Source organism: Arabidopsis lyrata (assembly GCF_000004255.2).
Source record: "Arabidopsis lyrata subsp. lyrata unplaced genomic scaffold ARALYscaffold_1, whole genome shotgun sequence".
NCBI lineage: Eukaryota > Viridiplantae > Streptophyta > Magnoliopsida > Brassicales > Brassicaceae > Arabidopsis > Arabidopsis lyrata.
This window is the reverse complement of record NW_003302555.1, coordinates 22729942-22750636: the sequence shown is the minus strand read 5'-3', so window position 1 is coordinate 22750636 and position 20695 is coordinate 22729942. Positions and strand designations below refer to the sequence as shown.

General features: G+C 33.3%; 3 protein-coding genes and 1 long non-coding RNA gene across 5 annotated transcripts; 3 read left to right on the top strand and 1 right to left on the bottom strand.

The window, feature by feature from the left end:
* Positions 1–3032: 3032 nt before the first annotated feature.
* LOC110225079 lies at positions 3033–3463 on the top strand. Its single transcript, XR_002329488.1, has 2 exons — positions 3033–3126; positions 3248–3463. It is a non-coding gene; the product is annotated as an uncharacterized LOC110225079 (long non-coding RNA).
* Positions 3464–4166: 703 nt separating this feature from the next.
* LOC9330054 lies at positions 4167–5929 on the top strand. Of its 2 annotated transcripts, none has more exons than XM_021014398.1 (6): positions 4167–4595; positions 4674–4791; positions 4880–5091; positions 5179–5206; positions 5418–5526; positions 5614–5929. In XM_021014398.1, exons 1-6 carry the CDS (start codon positions 4329–4331, stop codon positions 5693–5695), a joined length of 816 nt encoding a protein of 271 aa, XP_020870057.1. In that variant the 5' UTR covers positions 4167–4328; the 3' UTR covers positions 5696–5929. The 2 variants fall into 2 exon arrangements, with proteins under 2 accessions (XP_020870057.1, XP_020870059.1); XM_021014400.1 differs by having other exon boundaries at positions 4242–4595; positions 4883–5091.
* A 9264-nt stretch (positions 5930–15193) lies between these two features.
* Positions 15194–17046, top strand: LOC9327357. The gene is made up of 3 exons (XM_002893946.2): positions 15194–15759; positions 16585–16706; positions 16787–17046. Exons 1-3 carry the CDS (start codon positions 15379–15381, stop codon positions 16935–16937), a joined length of 654 nt encoding a protein of 217 aa, XP_002893992.1. The 5' UTR covers positions 15194–15378; the 3' UTR covers positions 16938–17046.
* An 813-nt stretch (positions 17047–17859) lies between these two features.
* LOC9327356 (probable purine permease 11) lies at positions 17860–19562 on the bottom strand. The gene is made up of 2 exons (XM_021013569.1): positions 19389–19562; positions 17860–19154 (listed from the first exon to the last, which is right to left on the bottom strand). The coding sequence occupies exons 1-2, from the start codon at positions 19393–19395 to the stop codon at positions 18055–18057; spliced, it is 1107 nt and encodes a 368-aa protein (XP_020869228.1). The 5' UTR covers positions 19396–19562; the 3' UTR covers positions 17860–18054.
* Between the last annotated feature and the right edge of the window lie 1133 nt (positions 19563–20695).

Below are 20695 nucleotides of genomic sequence, written 5' to 3'. Positions count from 1 at the left end.
TTGAGTTTTCGAGAATCTTTGATTCTCAAACTCGCAATTCGCGAGATGAAAGGTGTTCGCCTAGCTTCTTCAATGACTCGATTGATGTCTGGCTCCGAACTCGTAGCTTGATGGAACTTTGACTTCATTTCTTTTAGTTCTTGGCTAACCTTCCTCATGGTCTCGAACTGGTCGAGGTTTTCCTGCTCGTATTGATCTGCAAGTTGAACTTCATCTTCGAGCTGTGCCTCTCCATCCGATGGTTGAACTACATTATTAGTAGCACCAGGAGTTGTTTTTCCGCTGGTTTCATTTCGCGCAACGGAGCTTGGCGAGTTGAGTATCCTCCTTCGGATTCCCACAGGATTTCCTGCACTTAAAGAGCGAACACGAGTTTGTATAGTATTGACGTTTTGACTAAGAGATACCTGGGACGTTTGCAACGTATCGACGGCCTTTTCCACATCCGAGAACTTTTGTGATATGTCCGACATGGTTTGCTGCATAGCTTTGAGGGTTTCGGCCAATGATGTCTCAACGGCGTCTCCTCCGGACATTGTTGCTTATCTCGGAAATGTAGTAAAGAAAAAATCTGACCACTCAAGAATCCTCTGTACCCACAGACGGCGCCAAAATGTGGATGTCGGATTCACACACTCAAGTATTTTTATTAAGTAGGAAAGATTACTCTTGAGGGACAAAAATGAATATGTAAAAACTTATGAATTGCTACGAAAATTGCTATAGTATCTCTTTCTCTAGAGGAAGATCCCCTTTACATGGCCATTGGCCTTTATATTTATACATAGAGAAACGACATTAAAATGAATAATTAAGTACAATTATTCCCTCTTAAATGTGTCCGTTTTGATCTTTGACTTTAATGCTCAACGTATGAATTTGAGTTGACTCTGATTTTTATGGGCCTCGCCTTTTGGCCCAAATGTCCTTAAGACCGACTTAACCATGACTTCGTCTCCGGACTCGTGTCGAGGTGCAGTCACTTCGGACTCTCTTCACGTTGACAACCACTCCGACTGTTCTTTTGACTTGTGGGTCTAATGGGCTTTATCCTTTATGGGTCGTTATCCTGTCTACGTGGCAATCTTTGGTTGGTCCCGGACTTCTGGTGCGGGATCTGACACCAACACTAATGATATATCTAATGAAGTTTTTGTCAAATTGCTAATCTAGGGAATATGAAAGAAAAAAAACAAACTAAAACTACCTTAATTAGTGGTGGATGAAGAAGAAGAAAAGAGGAGATATGGGTTTGGAGGTTGCAAAATCTCAAAAAGAAAAAAAAAATTGTTGTTAATGAGAGAAGAGAGAGAGAATGATTATCATTGGTTGCTTTTTTTTGTGGAATGGGGGAGACAAAGTCATTGGTTGCTTCTAGGCCTGGGCATATGGGACTATGGGTAACCCGTTCGGGTTTCAGATTTAATGGGTATTGAGTTTACTATCCAATATGGTAATTCTAAACATTCGATTCCAGTCCAGGTCGGGACCAATCGGTTTGGGTAAAAAAATTTAGACCCTATAATTAAATACCCAAAAAAAATTGGTATCCTTTCGATTCGGGTATTTTGTACGTAAAATATCGCGTACCCGAAAAAAAACCTTAATTTGTTAAATTTTAATAAATATAGTTATATTTGTATACATTTTGCTAAATTTTGACAAACATAACATATAATTTTTGGATAGTTTGGTTGTTTTGGGTATTTAGGTATAAAGTTAATTGACATATTTAGATTTAGTATTGAAATTTTGGATAATTAGATTATATTAAGATTAAATATAATTAATATTTTTGTATTTAATTATATGTTCGGATTTATGGGTATCCGGTATGGGTAATGGGTAATCTCAACCTGGACCGATGCCGACGGGTATACCAACACTTTATCCAATGAAATAATTTTCTCATATCCTAACCCGCTCCAAACCGATTTTTTCGGTCTAAGTACGGTTCAGATATCGGGTCCAGTTTTTTTGTTCAACCTTAGTTGCTTCTAATAGTTTGTTGGTGATAAAATTTACATAAGAGTAAAGGAAAGGTAAAATTAGTTTTTAAAAATATTGAGCAGAAAAGAGAATAATAACAATTAGTGAAGAGTTTTTAGAATTATGTTTGGAGGAAAAAAAGATGAAGAGATTAAAATCCTAAAGAGCAGTTAGACCATCCACATAGGTGAATTAATTTGAGTATCAGGAGCCCAATAATTATTATTTAATGGATCAAAACATGAATTTGGGCCTGATACGTATCAGTACAGTGATACTTCTGATACTGAGTATCAGGTGACGTGGCAGCATTCTATTGGTGAGCAAAAACGCGTTTTTGGCTGAAGCCGAGAAAAAAAAAATCACTTCCTTCTCGATTCTTCTCCTCTCTTCTCTCACTGCGAGAAAACCTAGAAACCCTCCGGCGATTTTCGATTTCTCCTATCCTCCGCCGATTCTTCCTTCCCGATCCTGCCTTCGCTCCCTCCGTTTCTCCTCCGGCTTCATCTCTTCGATCCTAGCAGTCGCCTGATGAAAATTATATCGGAGATGGTGACGTTCCTCAAAATAGCGGAGGTCTAGATGTCGATGAGTTGCAATCATCTCATCAGATCAATGTCGTCGCAACTGTGAGTTCATTATTTCTCTAAGATTGATTGGAACATTGATACATTAGATTGATTCTCTTGGTTGATGATAGGAAATTGAGGTAAATTTGATTCATTTCTTAGTTTATAATGTCATTGCAGTTAGATTTTGTGACATATTTATGCTACATTGTATGATTGATTGAATGAAATTTCGATTTATCTGCCGGAACGGATCCTTTTACTATGTGTGTGTTTACTTTATTGTTTATTGTAACTGATGTGTAGAGAGTTCATTTGGTTTGTGTAGAGATGGTTGACAAAATTTATGGGATAGTGTATGAGCCGTCTTGTATCTTCTACGGTAATTAGGTAAGATTTTTTCATTGATGCAAAGAAGATCAAAGCGATTTTAGCTTAAATCTTGATGTGCTGATGCCAAGTCTTTTGCTCCAAGGTCATGACTGCTGGACGTCAACTAGCAAAAAGCTTGGAGTCACATTCACTCAGTGACTTAGGCTTCTCCAAACGATATGTTCGGTGTTTGCAGGTATCTCTCTGCCTACTTTCTTGAGTCAGTAATATCCTAATATCTCTACATCTTCCTGGTGGCTTTGTCTCCTTTTTTATGTTAAACTCTTGTCAATATGATTATGAATAAACAAAATAAGGGGCTTGTTGCTGCCCTTTTCTACCCTATCAATGTCTCAAGACTCTGAAAGAAGAAAGATGAAGATGGAAAGGGGAGAGAGTTTGAGATATGAGTTTGTGCTTTTGTTTCTTTGTGTCTGTTTTTCAAATATTTTGTTCTTTATATATGTTGGTATAATGTAATATGCAAAACTTGTTATAATATTTCCAATAAGAAATAAATGTTCTATAGCATCCTTAATGTGTTTATGGACATCGGAGATGCACCAAAATCCAAAAGCAGAGCATTCGATACATAAACAAAACTGTTTAATGAAAGCAAGCAAAAATAAACAGAGTAGATCATGTCATCTTCATAAACACAAGATTAGAGACAAGACTATCTTAGTACCAGCAAGTTTCTTAACTTAATATATATGTTTTACTTGATGTTCAAATCTACAATACATGCATGATTGTCATTCTAAAAAGAAAATTTGAGTGATTTTAAAGAATTTATTATTTAATTGTTATATTAGGCTTCTTTCAGAGTTTTTTTTTTTGCTTAAGTATATTCTACATTTTTATTTATTGTAATATTACCTTTTGTAATCTTATGTTTTTATATATTTATTTTCGATTTTGCAAATAATTTTTTTTTTTATGATACTTAAACCAGTCTCACCAATAGAAACATATTTAGTACCAGTATCATAAAAAATCTCAAACAATAAATAAATATTATAATTAATACTAAAAAATTGTTATTGATACTCAACTATGTGCATGCTCTTAGAATTAGAAATGTCCTCGATAATGTAAAACCTCAGCGAGAAAAGAAAACGGCAAGCTTTATCCAAAACAAAACTTAAAACGGCAAGACGTTACCAAAGAAAAACAAAAACGTCAAGAAGTCTAATAGTATGGTAGAAATCTGAAATACCTTAGTATAGAAGGGCGTATTTGGCAATAAGAAACTAAAAAAGTATTAATGTAATTAATATATAAAGCTTGCTTGTCGTTTCCAAACACGCAAACGACAAGTAGTTTCCTTGGAAAAATCCGTAAATCAGAATTTATCATATCCAGATACGGCGAAGAAGAAGAAGAAGATCAAAAACCATGACGAGCCACCACGCGATCGAAGTGACGAAGACGGTGCTAGAAGTAGCCGACGTGGCTTGGACCGCCGTGGAAACCTACCATCATCACCACCACCACCATGACGAGAATCACGAGTCAACGAATCCGATTACCGATCCACGAGATCGTGAATTAGAAGCTCTTCGACAAGAGAATCGTCGTCTTAGGACTTTGCTTGAAGCGAATCTTAAGCTATTTGAGACTCTCGCTGAATCTGCTGCGTTATCTCATGATTGCCCTAGCGACGTAAGCATGAAACCAAATTCAATTTCAATCGAATTTTTTTGGGATTTGTTAACAAATTTGTTGAAATTTCAAAATCAGCTCTATGCTCGGCTTGTATCAATGGTTACTTCGAAAGATTTCTTGGCTAGATTAGAGAAACTAAGACAAGCTTTATCTAATGGAACGCAAAATCAATTTCCATTCAAGGAACCAACAGGTGTGTGTTTATCGAATTTTTACGATGATTTTGAAATTCGATTTTGAAGGTTTAGAAGAAATTGTGTTGATGGGTTTATTTGTTTCAGAAGATGATGTGAAAACTGTTGAAGTTCTTATAGAGATGGATCATCAAGAGCCAAGTTGGTGGGTTTTGGTTACTGATGATATGGTTCCTAGTAATGTCGAGGAACAAAGCGCGATCGATAATGATCATTACATTGTTGTGAATGAAGAACATGTGATTGATGCTGTTGCTCACTTCTTGGCTAAATGTATTATGTCAAATCCCAAAGCTAAGGTATTGTATTCGTATCGTTAGCTTCAATTTCGGATTTTCACTTACTTCAGATCTCTTATTCACTTGGCTATTACTTTCCAATTGCAGAATCTCAAACCTGACGAGCTTCAGAAACGTAAGTTTAGAATTTAGCTTGATATATCTTTGAGTATTTTATATAGAGTTTGGTTGATAACCCCGAGTATACTGCTTTATATAGTTGTTAATAATCACAAAAGTGGGAAGAATTAGCGGTATTCTCGGGGTTACTATTAGCTTTGTGTCACCAATCTTACCGGTAATTTCTAGTTTGTTTACGTGGCTTATCGACCGGCTTAATTTTGCAGTTTTGGTCCAAGAAGTTACTGCTCTGAGCAAGGTAGGGAAGGTAGTGGATATATGGCATGCTGGGAAAATGTTCTACACACTGTCCACTTGGGGACTTGCATTTGGAGGGTATGTCTGCTTTCTGCTAATGATCTCGAGATGTTGAAAAACAAATATTTCGATTGAGTGAAGTAGTGTTTTGGCGTTTGCTTTCAGGTTGTACCAAGCTCGTGGTGCGCTGAAGATAGCTGCTAAGGGTGTTCATGCGACCAGCAAGGTTGTTCTTAGGGCTCTCTGAAACGTATAAGAGGTCTATCTGATGTGATGGAAGCGGAGACGATCTGCAACTATCTTTGGGTTTGTCTTTACTGTGCGAGACTCTTTTCTAAATTACTAGCTTTGCTTGTGTAAATAGTGTAAATAGGGTTTGATCAATGTTGTATTTTATATTGATTTCAAATTCGACATTTGTTCTTTGATTCTCGTTTATAAACGCAGACAATTTGTGAATATTGAACCAACTTTGCAGTTACTCAACTTATCATAGATCGAAAACAGACCTGAAAATTCGAAAAGGTCTGGAGATCAGAATCATTCTGTGTCAAATCTCATAATAGTATCATTGTGGCTAGTTTTGTACATTTAACTAGGCCTGGGCATAAAACCCGAAATCCGAAACCGATCCGAAAAATCCGGAACCGAATCCGAACCGAAAAGTCACAAAATCCGAACGGATAATGAATTTTCCTATCCGAATTACCCGAACCGAACTCGATCCGAACCGAAAACCGAAAGGATATCTGAAAACCGGAAATAAAAATTATATATCCAAAAATATTAGTTATATTTAGTTGTAATTTTATAGCAAATAACAAAAATATCCTAAATATCCTAGATTTCGGAAAAATTTTAGTTATATTTGTTAAAATTATACATATTTTTGCAAAATTTAACCAAACTTTAGTAAGATTAAACCAATTTTTATTAACATTGAACTATTTTTAAGTTTTTTTTTTCCCAAAAACCGATCCGAATCCGACACCTATCCGAACCGAAACCGAACCGATGACTCATAAAATCCGAACGGATAATAAATTCTCCTACCCAAATTATCCGAATCCGAATATATCCGAACCGAAACCGAACCGAAAAATCATAAAATCCGAACGGATAATAAACTCTCATACCCGAATTATCCGAATCCGAATATATCCGATCCGAATCCGATTTGAAATCCGAATGCCCAGGCCTACATTTAACTATCTATTAAATGCGAAGGAGACCCGAGTCATTGAAAAGAAGTGTTCTAAAATACGCTATACGCTAGGCGTACGGTGGAGTACCATATAGCGTATAGATGTATATACGGCCGTTTATGCGGACTATATGGTGGATATTTTTAATTAAATATATATATATATATATATATATATAATAACAATAAAACATAAATATAGTAACAAAATGAATACTATACATGAATAAAAAAAATTTCAAATTTTCAACTTTACAAAATATTTTTAAAATTTCAAATAACTAATAAGCATAAAAATAATAGAAAAGAATGATAATTAAGTTATTTTATAATTAATTATTATGATTAATTTTTTGAGAGCCAAACTAATAATTTTGTTAAAATCATTTTTCTCCACATTAATAAAATGACATAGTTTTTGTTTTTAAGTATTTTAAAAAAAAGCGTCGTATATACGAATTTCATCGTATATACGCCGTATAATCGCCGTATATGCGGACCGTATAGCTTTCACCGTATTAAACAATTGTATAGCTATAATACAGTACGGCTTTCCACCGTACAGCGTATATACGGCCGTACAAACCGTATTTTAGAACACTGTTGAAAAGTTTATGATTTGGTCAATTTAGACAGGAAACTTAGCTTTAAGATTGCAACCCGATGTTATGTAGTATACACACAAAGCCTTATCACATGCTAATTGTTGTTATTGAGGTTTAGCCGTTTAGATACAGCAAAAGAGCCATGGAGACCGGAGAGTGAGCCTCATCTTTGGTATTAGAGTGTTTGATTGTAAACGGTTTAGTTAAACCGAGTAACTAAGATTTAACCAGTGTTAACCAAGCACTCTTAGTTCAATCTTCTTCTTGAATGAGTTTGTGACTCACTAAATAGTAGCAATTTGCATTTGATGTCAAAGACGAATCTTTTAGTATGTAATCACAAGAACTATATCCAATAGCACTTTCTATGACATCAATCAATCACTATATACCTGAATAAAAACGAAGCACTAACAAACAATTGTTTCTCTGGTTATTCGCCAGAAACACTTGCGTGAGATAGGATTTGAGAGAACTGAAAAGTGGATTCGTATCAACCAATGTTTTCAAATTTCAATAATCAAAAATCTAATTATTACTAGTGTAAAAAAACGATTTCGCAATTATTTTTGTTGTTCCAAAGCAAAATATTAATTTCGCTACATCAATGCAAAAAATTTAATCTAGCCAAAAATATTACAAGTGGTTAAAAAAATAATTTTGGTGTTTTAGTAATTAATTTTGTAAGTTTTTAAATATAGATTTAGATATAAAAAAAAAACTCCATCCAAACTGTTTTTGTATTAAAAAAAAAAAGAAGATTCAAAAGCATTCGAACATAAGAACGTCAAAAAAATAATATTAGAAACGTCCTAATGAAAATGTTAAGGTGAGCAAACCAACAATATCTACACTCTTCAACATTTACATAATAATCTAAACGCATAAGAGAAGAAAAATATGTGTTTGTTCAAAAAAAAAAAGAGAAGAAAAATATGTAGTGTATTTTATTTAAAGAAGAAAAGATTACATTAATTGTATTTAGAAAATATAGAAAATAAAACAAAATAAATAAGAAATGAGTGACAATGATGAGTTAGATTCCTAGCAAGCATCACGGGCTGAAGAAAAGGCTGACACATAAGACTAATACCATTACACGACCCTTAATTCGTTTCTATTCTCACACTTTTCGCCAAAACTAATTTTTATTAGGTATCTCGTATATGTACATCTATATAATCCGTGACGTTTTCTATATTCTTTTTTTTTCTTTTTCTTTCTTTTAAGATGATATAATACTAGACTAAAATCTAAATGATTGTCCATTTTGTGACATAAAAATATAATAAAAACTTTTTGAGTACGATCACATTAAATTAATTATATTATAGGTATGCAATTTCTCAAACATAAATCCTTAAATTGTGAATAGAAACTATATGTGAAACGGTTTTTGGTTTATATAATTAGAGGTCTCATTCTCATCTTAATCAGTCCCGGCTCAAATGTTTTAAAACCTCTAGGACGAGATACAAAAACGGTCTCCTAAAACACACTAAATCACTGATAAAAAAAAATATTCATGTTTTCAGCTTCTTCCAAGTTTGCATCCTCTAACATGTTTCACTCTTCTCCGATAAAACATTTTAATCTGACAGATAAAATCCAATAGTCATTCCAAAAAGAAAAGAAAATGATCATATAAAACGGTTTTTACGAGGTTCAGTCGATGCAAAATCATGAATAATAATTTCAAAATCCATGCTTTCTAACATATGTTTTTCAATACATAAATTAGCTAAACCGTTCAATCTTTCTTGAGACATTGAAGATCTCATATAATTTTTCAATAGCTTCAACTTTGAGAAGCTTCTCTCAGCCGATGCTACAGTTACGGGTGTAGTTAAAAGAAGTCGATAAGCAATTGAAACATTTGGATAACACCCTATATTTTCAACAAATTCAAGCACTTCATTAGGTGTCATTGGCACATCTAGTAAAAACATTTGCACAACTTTCAATTCAGAATATCAGATGCAATGCCATGAGAAAATGTTTTTTGGAAATTAATGCAATGTTCTCTTAATTCACTTTCATTAAGTGACTTTAACTTCAAAGAATCAAACAAAAACCCAAAGACACTTTTAAAAGTAGTCATTTGCTCAAACCTATTCTTAATGTCATCAATTATAAAATATATTAAATATAAATGTACTCTGTTTTTGTGTTAAAAATAATTTAAAAAAATAAATGTTTTACAAAGTAACTATTAATTTCCGTTAGAACAAAAATTTCATGAAAATACTCCATCCGTTTTTTTTTTAGTTGGTATTTAAAGTTTTCTCACACAAATTAAAAAAAACTATTAAATTTTTTGTTTTAATCTTTATTAACATATAATTTATAAATTTCATTGGTCAAAACATTAAAACTATAGAGATAAAACTGAAATTTCTACCAAACATCTGCATTAAAAACCTTCAACGACAACGATTATTAAAAAAATAAATTAAATCCTAAAACGATAACTAAATTAAAACGGAGAGATTATTAGTTTATGAAAATATTACTAGTTGTTTTCAGGGATTAGATGTATTGTTCATCCTCTTAATTTCCAAAACTTTTATAATCCCAATATTTGCAGTAGATGTTGTAATCTTCCTATATTTATACTTTCATGAAAAAAAAAATGAAAAAAAAAGGAAAGAGTTTACGTTATATGGCTCAATTCACGAGGACCTCGCAAGTTACACATCACCGATAATTATATACTCCCTCTGTTCCTAGAAGATTGATTTTCTAGAGATTTCACATATTTTAAAAAACAATCATTGTTTAATTATTTATTTTATTTAATTATTTCTTAATAAATCATTAACCAATAGTATTCTGAAACAGTTAATCATTACGTCTTGGAATCTACGATTTATTAATATCAATTAATTAAAAATAAAGAAAAAATCCAGAAAATCAATCTTTGTGGAACAAACCTAAAACACTAAAACATCAAACTTTTAGGAACAGAGGGAATATAATTAATACGTAGAAACGTACAGCAGCACAAATAATTATTGACGTTGACGAAAACCAAATTTATAGCCTCTGTACGTTACTAGAGTACTTCATTTATTTTCCTCCATGTCAATAATAGGAGTTCTCCACATACTCCACAACCTTTTAATTGATACTTTATTTAGTCCTCTAAACAACATTAATATGATGATTTTATTATCCTAATTACAGTAATTATATACAAGTTCTACTAAAAAAATTATTTACCTAAAAGTACAAGTTCTGCTACTTTCATTGGTATACTTTCTTTAGACACAAAATGGTCTTAATTAACATGTTGCATTCGCCGTAGCAAAATATTTTTCTTCAAGTAAAATGTAGTTTTAAATTTGATCTAAGTTCGTAGAGATAATGTAATCTCCTTCAATGAATTGAGCTAATTACTTTCATATATATGTTTCGTACTTTCTAATTTTCTATATCGATACAATATCAACACAAACAATTTAACTTAAAAATGAATGTTGAGCTAACATTATTTTGCTGGACATTAATTTTGGACAGTTGATATTTAATTTATAGTATCATTTATTCAATTTGATATCTTGTATTTTTGTTAGTTTTATAGCTTTGTTTCTCTTAGTTTTTAACCATTTTGCATTTATGTTTAGGTTATTAGGCGCATATTTGCATTGCATTTCTTACTTCTAGGTTCATGGAGTGGATATTGGAGTTTTCATGGCAATTGGAGCACTAATGGGGTAAAAAGAAGTAAATCAAGCAAAAAGGAACTAGAGGAGTATGAAGAGATGGAGAAGAAGATGCATCAGGTTTCTACGTCGACATATGCACCCTGATGCGACATGTCCTGAAGACCCTGAATTCTTTCTGTTGATACATCAGCCATATGCATCGACATATGCACCCTGATGCGAGATATCTTGAAGACTCCAAGTTATTCTGTTGATACATCAGCCATCTGCATCAGCTTATGTATCCTGTTGCGAGCCAATTTTCTCTATTACCCGAATTCGAAAACCGGATCCGACCCGCCTGTTATGGGTCGACCCGGTTCGTTTTAGGCTTCTATTTAAGTGATTTTAGACCTAATTTCTAGGGTCATGCTTTGTTTAGAGATCAAAAACTTCTCTTAAGGTTTCTTTCTAAGTTTTTGTATGAATCTTTGGTTTTGTTGAGTTTTGAATCCAAATTTCTCTTTTAAATCTCTTATCTACCGTCTCTAATTATGATTTCACAAAGATCAAACTTATTGCTTTGTGTAATCATGATCATGAGTGAGTAGTCATTTAGAGTTCTTGGGTTAAGGTAGATTAGGATGGTTTAGATGTTGGGTTATGGAGTTTAGGGCTAGATTACTTAAGATCCTTACTTATTGGTTGTTTATAAAGCTAGATTAGCCTTGATCATGTTGATTTAGACTTTAGGAATTTCATGCCCGGAAGGTTTTCGATGAAATTCCCGAACCAAAACCTTTAAGTGCTTTACATACCTTACCTTTGGAAATCGTTGACTAGGGTGTTTAGTGGCTAGATAGACTTGTTTATAATGTTTGTTAGTCAATTGATTGCCTTTGGAAGAAGTTGATGATTAATTGATTAGTAAATGGACTAATGTCATGGAAATGTGTTAGTGTTGCTTAGTGTTCTATGGCCTAAGGATCATAGCTTATTAGAAGTTGTTTGAAGCTCTCTTTATCATTCCAATCAATTTCCTTTAACCCGAGAATTCGCTTTTAGTATCGCTTAGTAACTTTTTTATTTTTCCGCTTTGTTTACTTTCGAAACTTGTTAGTCTTTTGCATTTTGTTTCCATTTGTCTTGTTTTGCATTGTTGGTTTGTTATTTATTTTGTTAGTCAAGTTTACGAAACAAAATCATCTTATTAGCCTAGATTAAGCTTTTGCGTGTATTCCTAGTGAGTTGATCAATTGCAAATTATGGTTCGATATTTAATTGAGTAAAAGTACTACATCACAATTCTATGGAAAAAATAAATTAAGCTCTTAAGATATCTATAAAATCTCTGAAAATTCTATTCATATGTAAAAAAAAAAAAAAATGTAAAAGGTTCTGACAATTTCAACACCTAAAAAAGTAACTGGCAAAGTTATCTTTGCACTCTAAAAAAGTAATAACATAATTCGAGAGAATAGAATAAGCAATTATAAATACATTTATGTTTTTTCATAAGCAGTTTTATAATGTTAGTATGAAATTAAATTGGAAAATTTTTGTGGTAGGAAGTTGTGTCAGGATAAATGATTCTTTAAGCTGACAAGTGAATGAAGGAAGATGCAGAAGCAAACAATTCTGTAATTTATACACAAAAAATTTATTTACCCTTTCACCAGTTTCCAAATCTGTATTTGATAATTATTTTCCTATTCTTTTCACTTCCTATATTTTACCCTTAACATGTCACATACGTCATATTACTATAATAAAGTTTTACTCTATTAGTCTTGTTTAATGTTTAATGAAGAGACTGGCCAAACATTTTATTAATCGTTATGAAGTAATTTAGAAGAAAACACATGGGTTAGTAGTATCATAAAAGTCTGCGTGTTTGAATTGGATTTATTATTTGACCATCTCATTGGTCAACATGTTTGAAATATTACATTATTCGAGTACCTTTAATGTTGTCCTATTTTAGACATAAAATATGCAACTCTCTTCATAGTGGTTGGAATAAAATAGTTTTGTATTTTCATGGCTTGTAAAAATGCATAGGAAATAGAAACTGTTTGCTTATATATCTAAACCTTAAAACAATGTTTTATCAAAGGATGTTAGTATGTTACCATCATGATGTTCATATTTATACATACATGGAGGCCCTTGTTTGTTGCACTAAATTGAGGTTATGAAATGCACTAATCTTGGAGCCCTTCGATCTTATTTTTATGTGTATGATTAGCTTGTTGAAACACTAGAAATGTGAGGAAAAAACAAAAAGCAAAAAAGTCCAAAGGAAAAATACAAGTGTGGGAGGATGAAATGGGAGAAGAGGACAAAGGAAGATATGAAAGCAAAATGTGAATGAGGTAATCTGACACATATATGAAACCCATAAATTTACGTACGTATAAAGTAACCGAGATACGTTTAATGGGGTAAGAGATAAGATCCTTTCTTCTCATTTTCTGGACCACCCTATACTATTGATATGACTTAGTGTATTGGTGTATTCATGTATGATTTGATATGTGATCAAATTTCCAATTTATATAATTAAAGCTTTGCATGAACAAACCCGTGTTCTTTATAATTAAAAAATGAATAAGCTCGTGTTGATTCACTTTTTGAGTGGTATTGTGGCAACATGCAAAGCTACCGGTCAACAACATTTAACGAGTGGAAAAATCGGATAATTAACGAGTTCGTGTGATATAGTAGTGTGGTTCTCTTCAACCCCAAATGGCCAAATCAATCAATGTAAACAGTCTTGAGACATACAAGAAAATAATGTGATTTCACAATGTAGATATTTTCTCTAAATTCCATTTTCAAAACAAAAAACAAGAGATATGACAATTTCGTTATATAAAAGCTTATATGGCTGGGAGGTTCTCTTTAATTATATATAAAAAATCTGATGATTTAAATTTTGAAACTTTGTTACCATTTTTTTTTGGTCTTTAAAATCTTTAGACCAAGATGATCTGATCTGCTTCACCAACACCATGATTGTTTTTTTTTTTCTTATTTTTGTGTGAATATATTATTATGAGTTATTTTTCCAATAAAAAAGATTAATTAGGGTAATCCAATAAATCTAAAGTGCATCCCAGAAAAAAATGTAACTAGGACACAAAAGAAGTCCATGATGAGAGAGCCTGCCAACCAAGCAAACCCTACAAGATAATTTTGGCACCACCGACCTCCCTTGTGTAGAATGCAACATGGCTTTTTTGATTCACGAATATCGTAATATATTTTTTAATAAAAAATACTTTCTAAAATAATTTAAGGACTAATGTATCACCATATCAAAGGATCAGGTGAGTTTTTAGGGTAGAGTCGCGACCGCTAATCGTAGGTTTCAAGGTAGTCCATAGTTGATATATGAATTTAATTAGATTGGTTTAAGTTAAGTGATTAGACCGAATCTCACGTTACCAAAAATAGAAAGTGAACATAAAGCCATAAAATAGTCGAAACTACAAATAAGTACTAAAACAGTAATAAGCATCAAAACAGAGTCGAAGCAAAATATTCTTATTCGAACAATTCTTCTTCTTCCTTGCCTCCAATTTTGTTGTAATTTCTATCTATAAGGTCAAAAGATAGAATCGATATCAACTCTATGTAAGTATGTAACGTGTTGAAAGTCTTAGTGAAATTGTGAATGACTCATCGAGACGTACCCTTAAAAAATAAGGAAACTTGTAAAAGTCTTCATGTGTAATTCAGTAATTGCTTCCAATTTCAGCTCCAGATTAATCGTATTCATACATGCAAAGAATTTAAGAAAGCCAAGTTTAAAACCTAACCGTTATCGTCGTAAAATCATTATTCATTACAAAATTGACTAAATATGAAGTCCCACCATTTGCATTGACTATATTTCATAATAGTTGTGCTCCATTATTAAATGTTTTGGCAAAAGAGTGACATTGTTGAAATGGTGAATACAAAATGACAAACTTTGAAAACTATTTTGAAGAAAAGCCTATTCTCTAGATTTCTAACTAGTACTAGTACTTTTTAGCCCAAATAAACCAAACGAATCCAAAATCTTCTAACTAAGAATTTTAATTCGGTTTGCTTAAATTGACATTTTAGAATTGTAAATTCCAATTCCAAATACTAATAAACAGAACTAAACTAAACCAAACTAAATTTTTATTTAAAAAAAAAATGTTGGTTGCTTAAAGTTTAGCAATTAAATAACACACTTTATTGTGGGCACATGATTCACCCTTAATGCCCTGTCGCTCACTCTTTATTAGCTACCAATTAAATCTCTCTCACTCTTCTCTTTCCATTTTCACATTTTCGAGTTTTACACCAAAGCCTCTTCACTTTCTCTCTCTCTAGTCTCTCTACTATAGTCTCCTACTAGGCTACTACCTACTTCTTCTTCTCTCTCCCTTCATTCACTACAAAAAGCTTCGAGCTCCCATCACCAAACTCTCCAAAAATGCAATTTTCAAGAAACTCGATCCTTAGGCAACTAAGCAGAAAAGAAGGTTGGAGATCGGCTTCTAAAAGGTGGACTTCCGGAGATAGCTCAACAGCCTTCAACGACGACACAAACGGTGGTGATTGTGGTGGTGGCTACTCCTCAATGGAGGGTCTTTATGGGGTTTACTCCGGTGGTGATACGGCGGCGAGAAGTAAGAGAGTGATGGTTGTGGTTGATGAGACTTCGAGGTCTAAGCATGCTATGATGTGGGCTTTGACTCATTTAACTAACAAAGGAGATTTGATGACTCTTCTTCATGTTGTCTCTCCTCATGATGAAGCTTCTCCTTCTTTGGCTCAATCTCTTGGTTCTCTTTGCAAAGCTTGTAAACCTGAGGTACTAATTAAGCTTATAATTAATCAACCAAAAAAAAATTAAGCTTACTATTATTCTAAAAAAGAGAGGGCTTATTAAGGTTATAATTAAGCTTATTGCTATTTTTATGTTTGGCTTTTGGAAACTATTAGTTAGAGAAGTAATAATCTCACATTTAGGTTTTAATTTGGTTGTTGTATTTGGTTAATGTAAAGTTGTGTTGAAGTACTTGAGTATTGGAGTAGTGCATGCGTGAGAGAATCTGTCTATGTGATGGTCATAGACTCATAGTGATGACTGATGGCTCTTCACTTTTTTTTGTTTGTAAGAAAAAAGAAATTATTTTGGATTTAGAAAATACTTTCATCATTATTCATTCTGTAAAGTAAGCTTTATTCAGTAAGAAATGCAGCTTTTTTTTTTCTTAGTTTAGATCTAATGTTTTAAAAACTACTAATTAGATCTAAAGTATAGTTGGTAACATATATTTTTTGTTACTTGAAAGCTGTCCTTACCCATTTAAGAGTTACTTTAATTAGCATTTTGAAATGGAAAGTTTTTCAAAGACAACTAACAATGAACATAGTAACATGTAATCAGGTAGAGTTTTTGTAAGTTTTATAAGTTCTAAGTAAACTTACGTGTAATTCTTCTGATATTATAATTCACCATTTTTTAATTGTAATTAATTACTTGCAAAATTCCTTGTGAGTTTTAGTATATTACTTTGGAGAAGTTAGTACTACATTTTTTGCATCAAGAAATGTGACATCTTTAAAAAGATTCAATGATTTAGGATAAATTAATAAGACAATTATAATATGTCAATTTTTTTCTTCTAAAAAGGTGGATGTGGAGGCATTGGTGATTCAAGGACCAAAGCTAGCAACAGTGTTAAGCCAAGTAAAGAAACTTGAAGTCTCTGTTCTTGTGTTGGGTCAGAAGAAATCTGCACCACTCATCGCTTGGTGCGTCATCTCAACCGTCAGATTTCTTTTCCCCATCATGATCAATAATTACTTAACATTTTTTGTTGTCGTTTGTGTAGCTTATGTGGACCTAGTAGATCAGAGGAGCTCGTGAATCGGTGCATCAACGGTGCAGATTGTTTGACGATTGGTGTGAGGAAACAATGCAAAGGTGTTGGTGGGTACTTGATCAATACACGATGGCAGAAGAATTTCTGGCTCTTGGCCTAATCACAATTCTAATCTTATTAGATAAATTGTGTTAATTCTATGTGTTTATTGTAGTTTAATAAACTCTATGTAGTCTCCTTGTTGTCTTATGTTAACATAACTTGTCTTATATGTCAATCTTGACCAAGTTTCAAATCTTGTTTCGAAACGGAGTTCTTGTTTTCACTATTTGGAAATTAGTTTCTAAGTTAAAATATGTGTTTATAAATTCTTGTCCCATATAAAAAATTTCGTTTTGGTTTCTATGAGAGTGGTTTTTTTTTTCTTAAACGTTTCCAGTGTAACGCATAACATTTTACTAAAAACAATAAAGTGTAAGTTTCAAGAAAATTTGTTTTATACATTACCCTAAAGTACAAAATCATTTTATTGATGTAAGTTACAAAGTCAAACTTAACTTAAAGACAATTCCCAAGTTAAAATAAGTGACACATTAATCAACTCATAAGACTTTTACCCATATGGACTATATTGGGAATGGATTTAAACTAGATTTCAGAATTTAGATAGAATAGTCGAAGAAATTAAGCAATGTCCAAGGAATTGCCGGAGGAATTCTTGATATCCTGCTCTATTGTTACAGAGTAATAGAAGCCCACTCATGATGCGTGAGGTGCACAACGCATTTTCGCCTTTTTCGCATTCTAGAAAAGAGACGGTGAAGTCATGACTCGAGCACTTGTCTAGAGATGTGGTTTAGCAACTCGCTAAATGGAGAGGTTGTGACTAAGTTGACATGGAAGAACCGCTACAAAATGTAAAAACGAAAGAAAACCAAATCCAAGGTTCAACAGATTACACCTAGCAAAAAGGGATATGTTGGTTATCAATTCAAGAGCTCAAAGCTTAAGTTATAGTACTACTTGACTGAGACAAACATTTTTCATTCAAGAACTCTAGTTCTGAATTTCAAACAGAAATAAATGAGATAACAAACTTCGTTTCCGAATTCTCATTCTCGCAAAATTTTGTCACGAGTTTCCATTTACTACCAGTATATTAGAAAAACAATATGACAAGACAAGTAGCTTGTCATACCAGTGACAATTATTGTTGCTTATCTAAATCAGAACGTATAGCATCCTAAACCAATATTTCTGCCTGTATTATTGCAGAATCAACAAGGAGGTTCCACCCGCCCGGCTTGAGCTTGTTGTCGTGCTCGTCTAACTTTCAAGTCATCTATATGATTCTGGTAAACATAAGAAGCGAAACCCCAAAGAGCGATCAGCATTGCCATAATCTTAACGCCACTCATTTTATCACGGAACACAACCAAAGCTGCTAGTGGAGTCACAGCTAGAGAGAGCGTACTAATGACGTTTGAGAAGAGTGATGTCACCAGAAATATCAAACCCACCACTCCTACAGAACACACTTGCCATGTAACCGCTGTCCAGACCAAAGTCAGTACATAAGACGCTTGCCCTTTGTGATAACCTTCCATTTCCCCGTGCAGCGTTCTCCATTCCCCGCTAGCAAAAAGCCCGATAACCGAGACACAAGTCGCCACTAAAGAAGTGTAAATTTGCATTTCAAGAACCACAGAAAACGTCTCTCTCTTCAGAATCTTCTCGAACGAGAACTGCATAAGAGATAGCAACAGAGAATAGAGAGCAGACGCAGCAAGTGTACACACAAACCCAACAATATACTTAGACCTGGAGACACCAGAAGGAGTATCTGCATCATCATTGAGGGCAATCAAAGCAGCGGAAAACGACAGGAGAACAACAGAGTTGAGAATCAAAGCAGTGAACTTCTGAGCATTGATGAAATAAGAGAACACCGCGTTGAAAGCTAACTGAGTAGCGCAAATGAGCGAATAAGTCGAAGCAGAGAGGTACAAAAGTCCAACAGAGTACAACATGTTGTCACCAGCAATGATCACACCAAGCAAAACATAGATCAAAACAATGTACTTGAGTGAACAAGAAGTCTCTGAAGACTCGGCACTACTCGAAGAAGACGGAAGTAGCAAAAGCGGGATATAGAGGATAGGAAAAGCAGAGGTTTGAACAAGAGTAGCCATCCATTTACTGTTTCCACCTTGATCATAGTAAAACCGACCGAGAAGAACCGAAGCAGCTTGACCACCAATAAGGAAAAAGATGTTAATAGACACAAGAACCCACCATTGCCAACTTTTAAGCTTCAAGAGTGGTGTTGGTATACCTACCACACTCTCTTCTTTCACCAAGATTGGTTCTTGATTACCTGTAAAAATACATTCTTTAACAAGGGCTTGGTACAATTCACATAAAAGTTCACAAATTCAGGTTTTAAAACCCTAACCAAAGCTTCAACAAAAACCATTTTTAAGAACTACCCATAACTTCGAAAACCTTAAAACATAATCTGACATATAATTCACAATCTGGGTATGTCGAAAAATCAAAACTTGATATGATTTAGTGACAGAATCAAAAGATGGAAGAGAACAAGACCGACCTGACATAGAGAACTGGTTTTGAGAAGGGTTTTGTTAATCTAATTGAGATTTTCTATGTTCGTGTTCTTCGGGATTGATCCAAATTGAAGCTTTTTTTTTTGGTTTTGGGGATGAGAAGAAGAAGAAGCGAGCAGCTATTATTTATTGCAATAGATTCGACGCACACTTTTAACTAACAACTTTTTTTGAGTCTTTGACTTGTTTATTAGCCCATCATTTTTAAAACCGGAGGGGACCGGAGAATCGAACCATGAAAGGGATCTTGTTTGGCCGGTTATGTATTCGTCTTTGAAACAGAACCGAAAAAGTCCTCTTACCTACATGCCTTGTTTGAAAAATCGCTAGAGGCTAAGCGCTACTCGGGCGTTCGGTATGGACCTAGCAATTAATCAGAAAATCGGATTAAAATCAGAGATTAATCAGGGATTAGTTTTAGGGTTATTTTAATATTTTAAAAATATATTAATCTAATATTATTTTCATAATTGCAGTAAAAAGATAAAACTATATTTTTGAGGCAAATTTTTATGAATTTTATTAAAATTTATGATTTTTATTAAAGTTTGAACATAAGTTATTGTAAAACATCACAAACTCCCAATTTAAATGATTGAATAACAAAAATAAAAGTTTTTTTATACTTGGAATCTAAAAATAATCGGGATATGTAAGATTAGGCAGGGAGTAATCGGATTAGGCGGAAAGTAATCGGATTAGACGGAGAGTAATCGGGTAACTGATTTTTTTAGGGGATTCATCATTAATCGAGGCGGATAGGGTGGACCTAGCGATTAAATGGGGAGTAATCGGACTAGGCGAAGATTTTTAGAACGGAGCCTACATGTAAAGAAGGGGATTAACATGTCATCAAATTATACACGTATGTATGTATTAATAAATACGTTCATGCTCTCTTTGATGGCTATGAGCTTGCTTTTTTCTTGGATTGATCCACTCAAATCCATCCTCCTACATTCACAACTAACGGAGTCGCATCTGTTGATTCGGACTACACCTATTGGTAAAGAGTAGAGACAAGATAAACTTGTCTATAGTGCTTTGTTAGGAGCAATCTCCGATTCTGTTCAAACACTGGTGTCCCGTGCAACAAAACATCTGCCCATATCTAGAAGACTCTCTTATGCAAAACCGAGCCGAGGTCATGTCAGACAACTCAAAAACAATGGACCAAAGGGAAAAAGAATAGTTCAAACATAAACCTATGTTTAAAGATTTTTTTTTATTTTACTTTATTTTTTACACCTATGTTTTATGATAAACAAGTATTTTAAGAATTTAAAATATA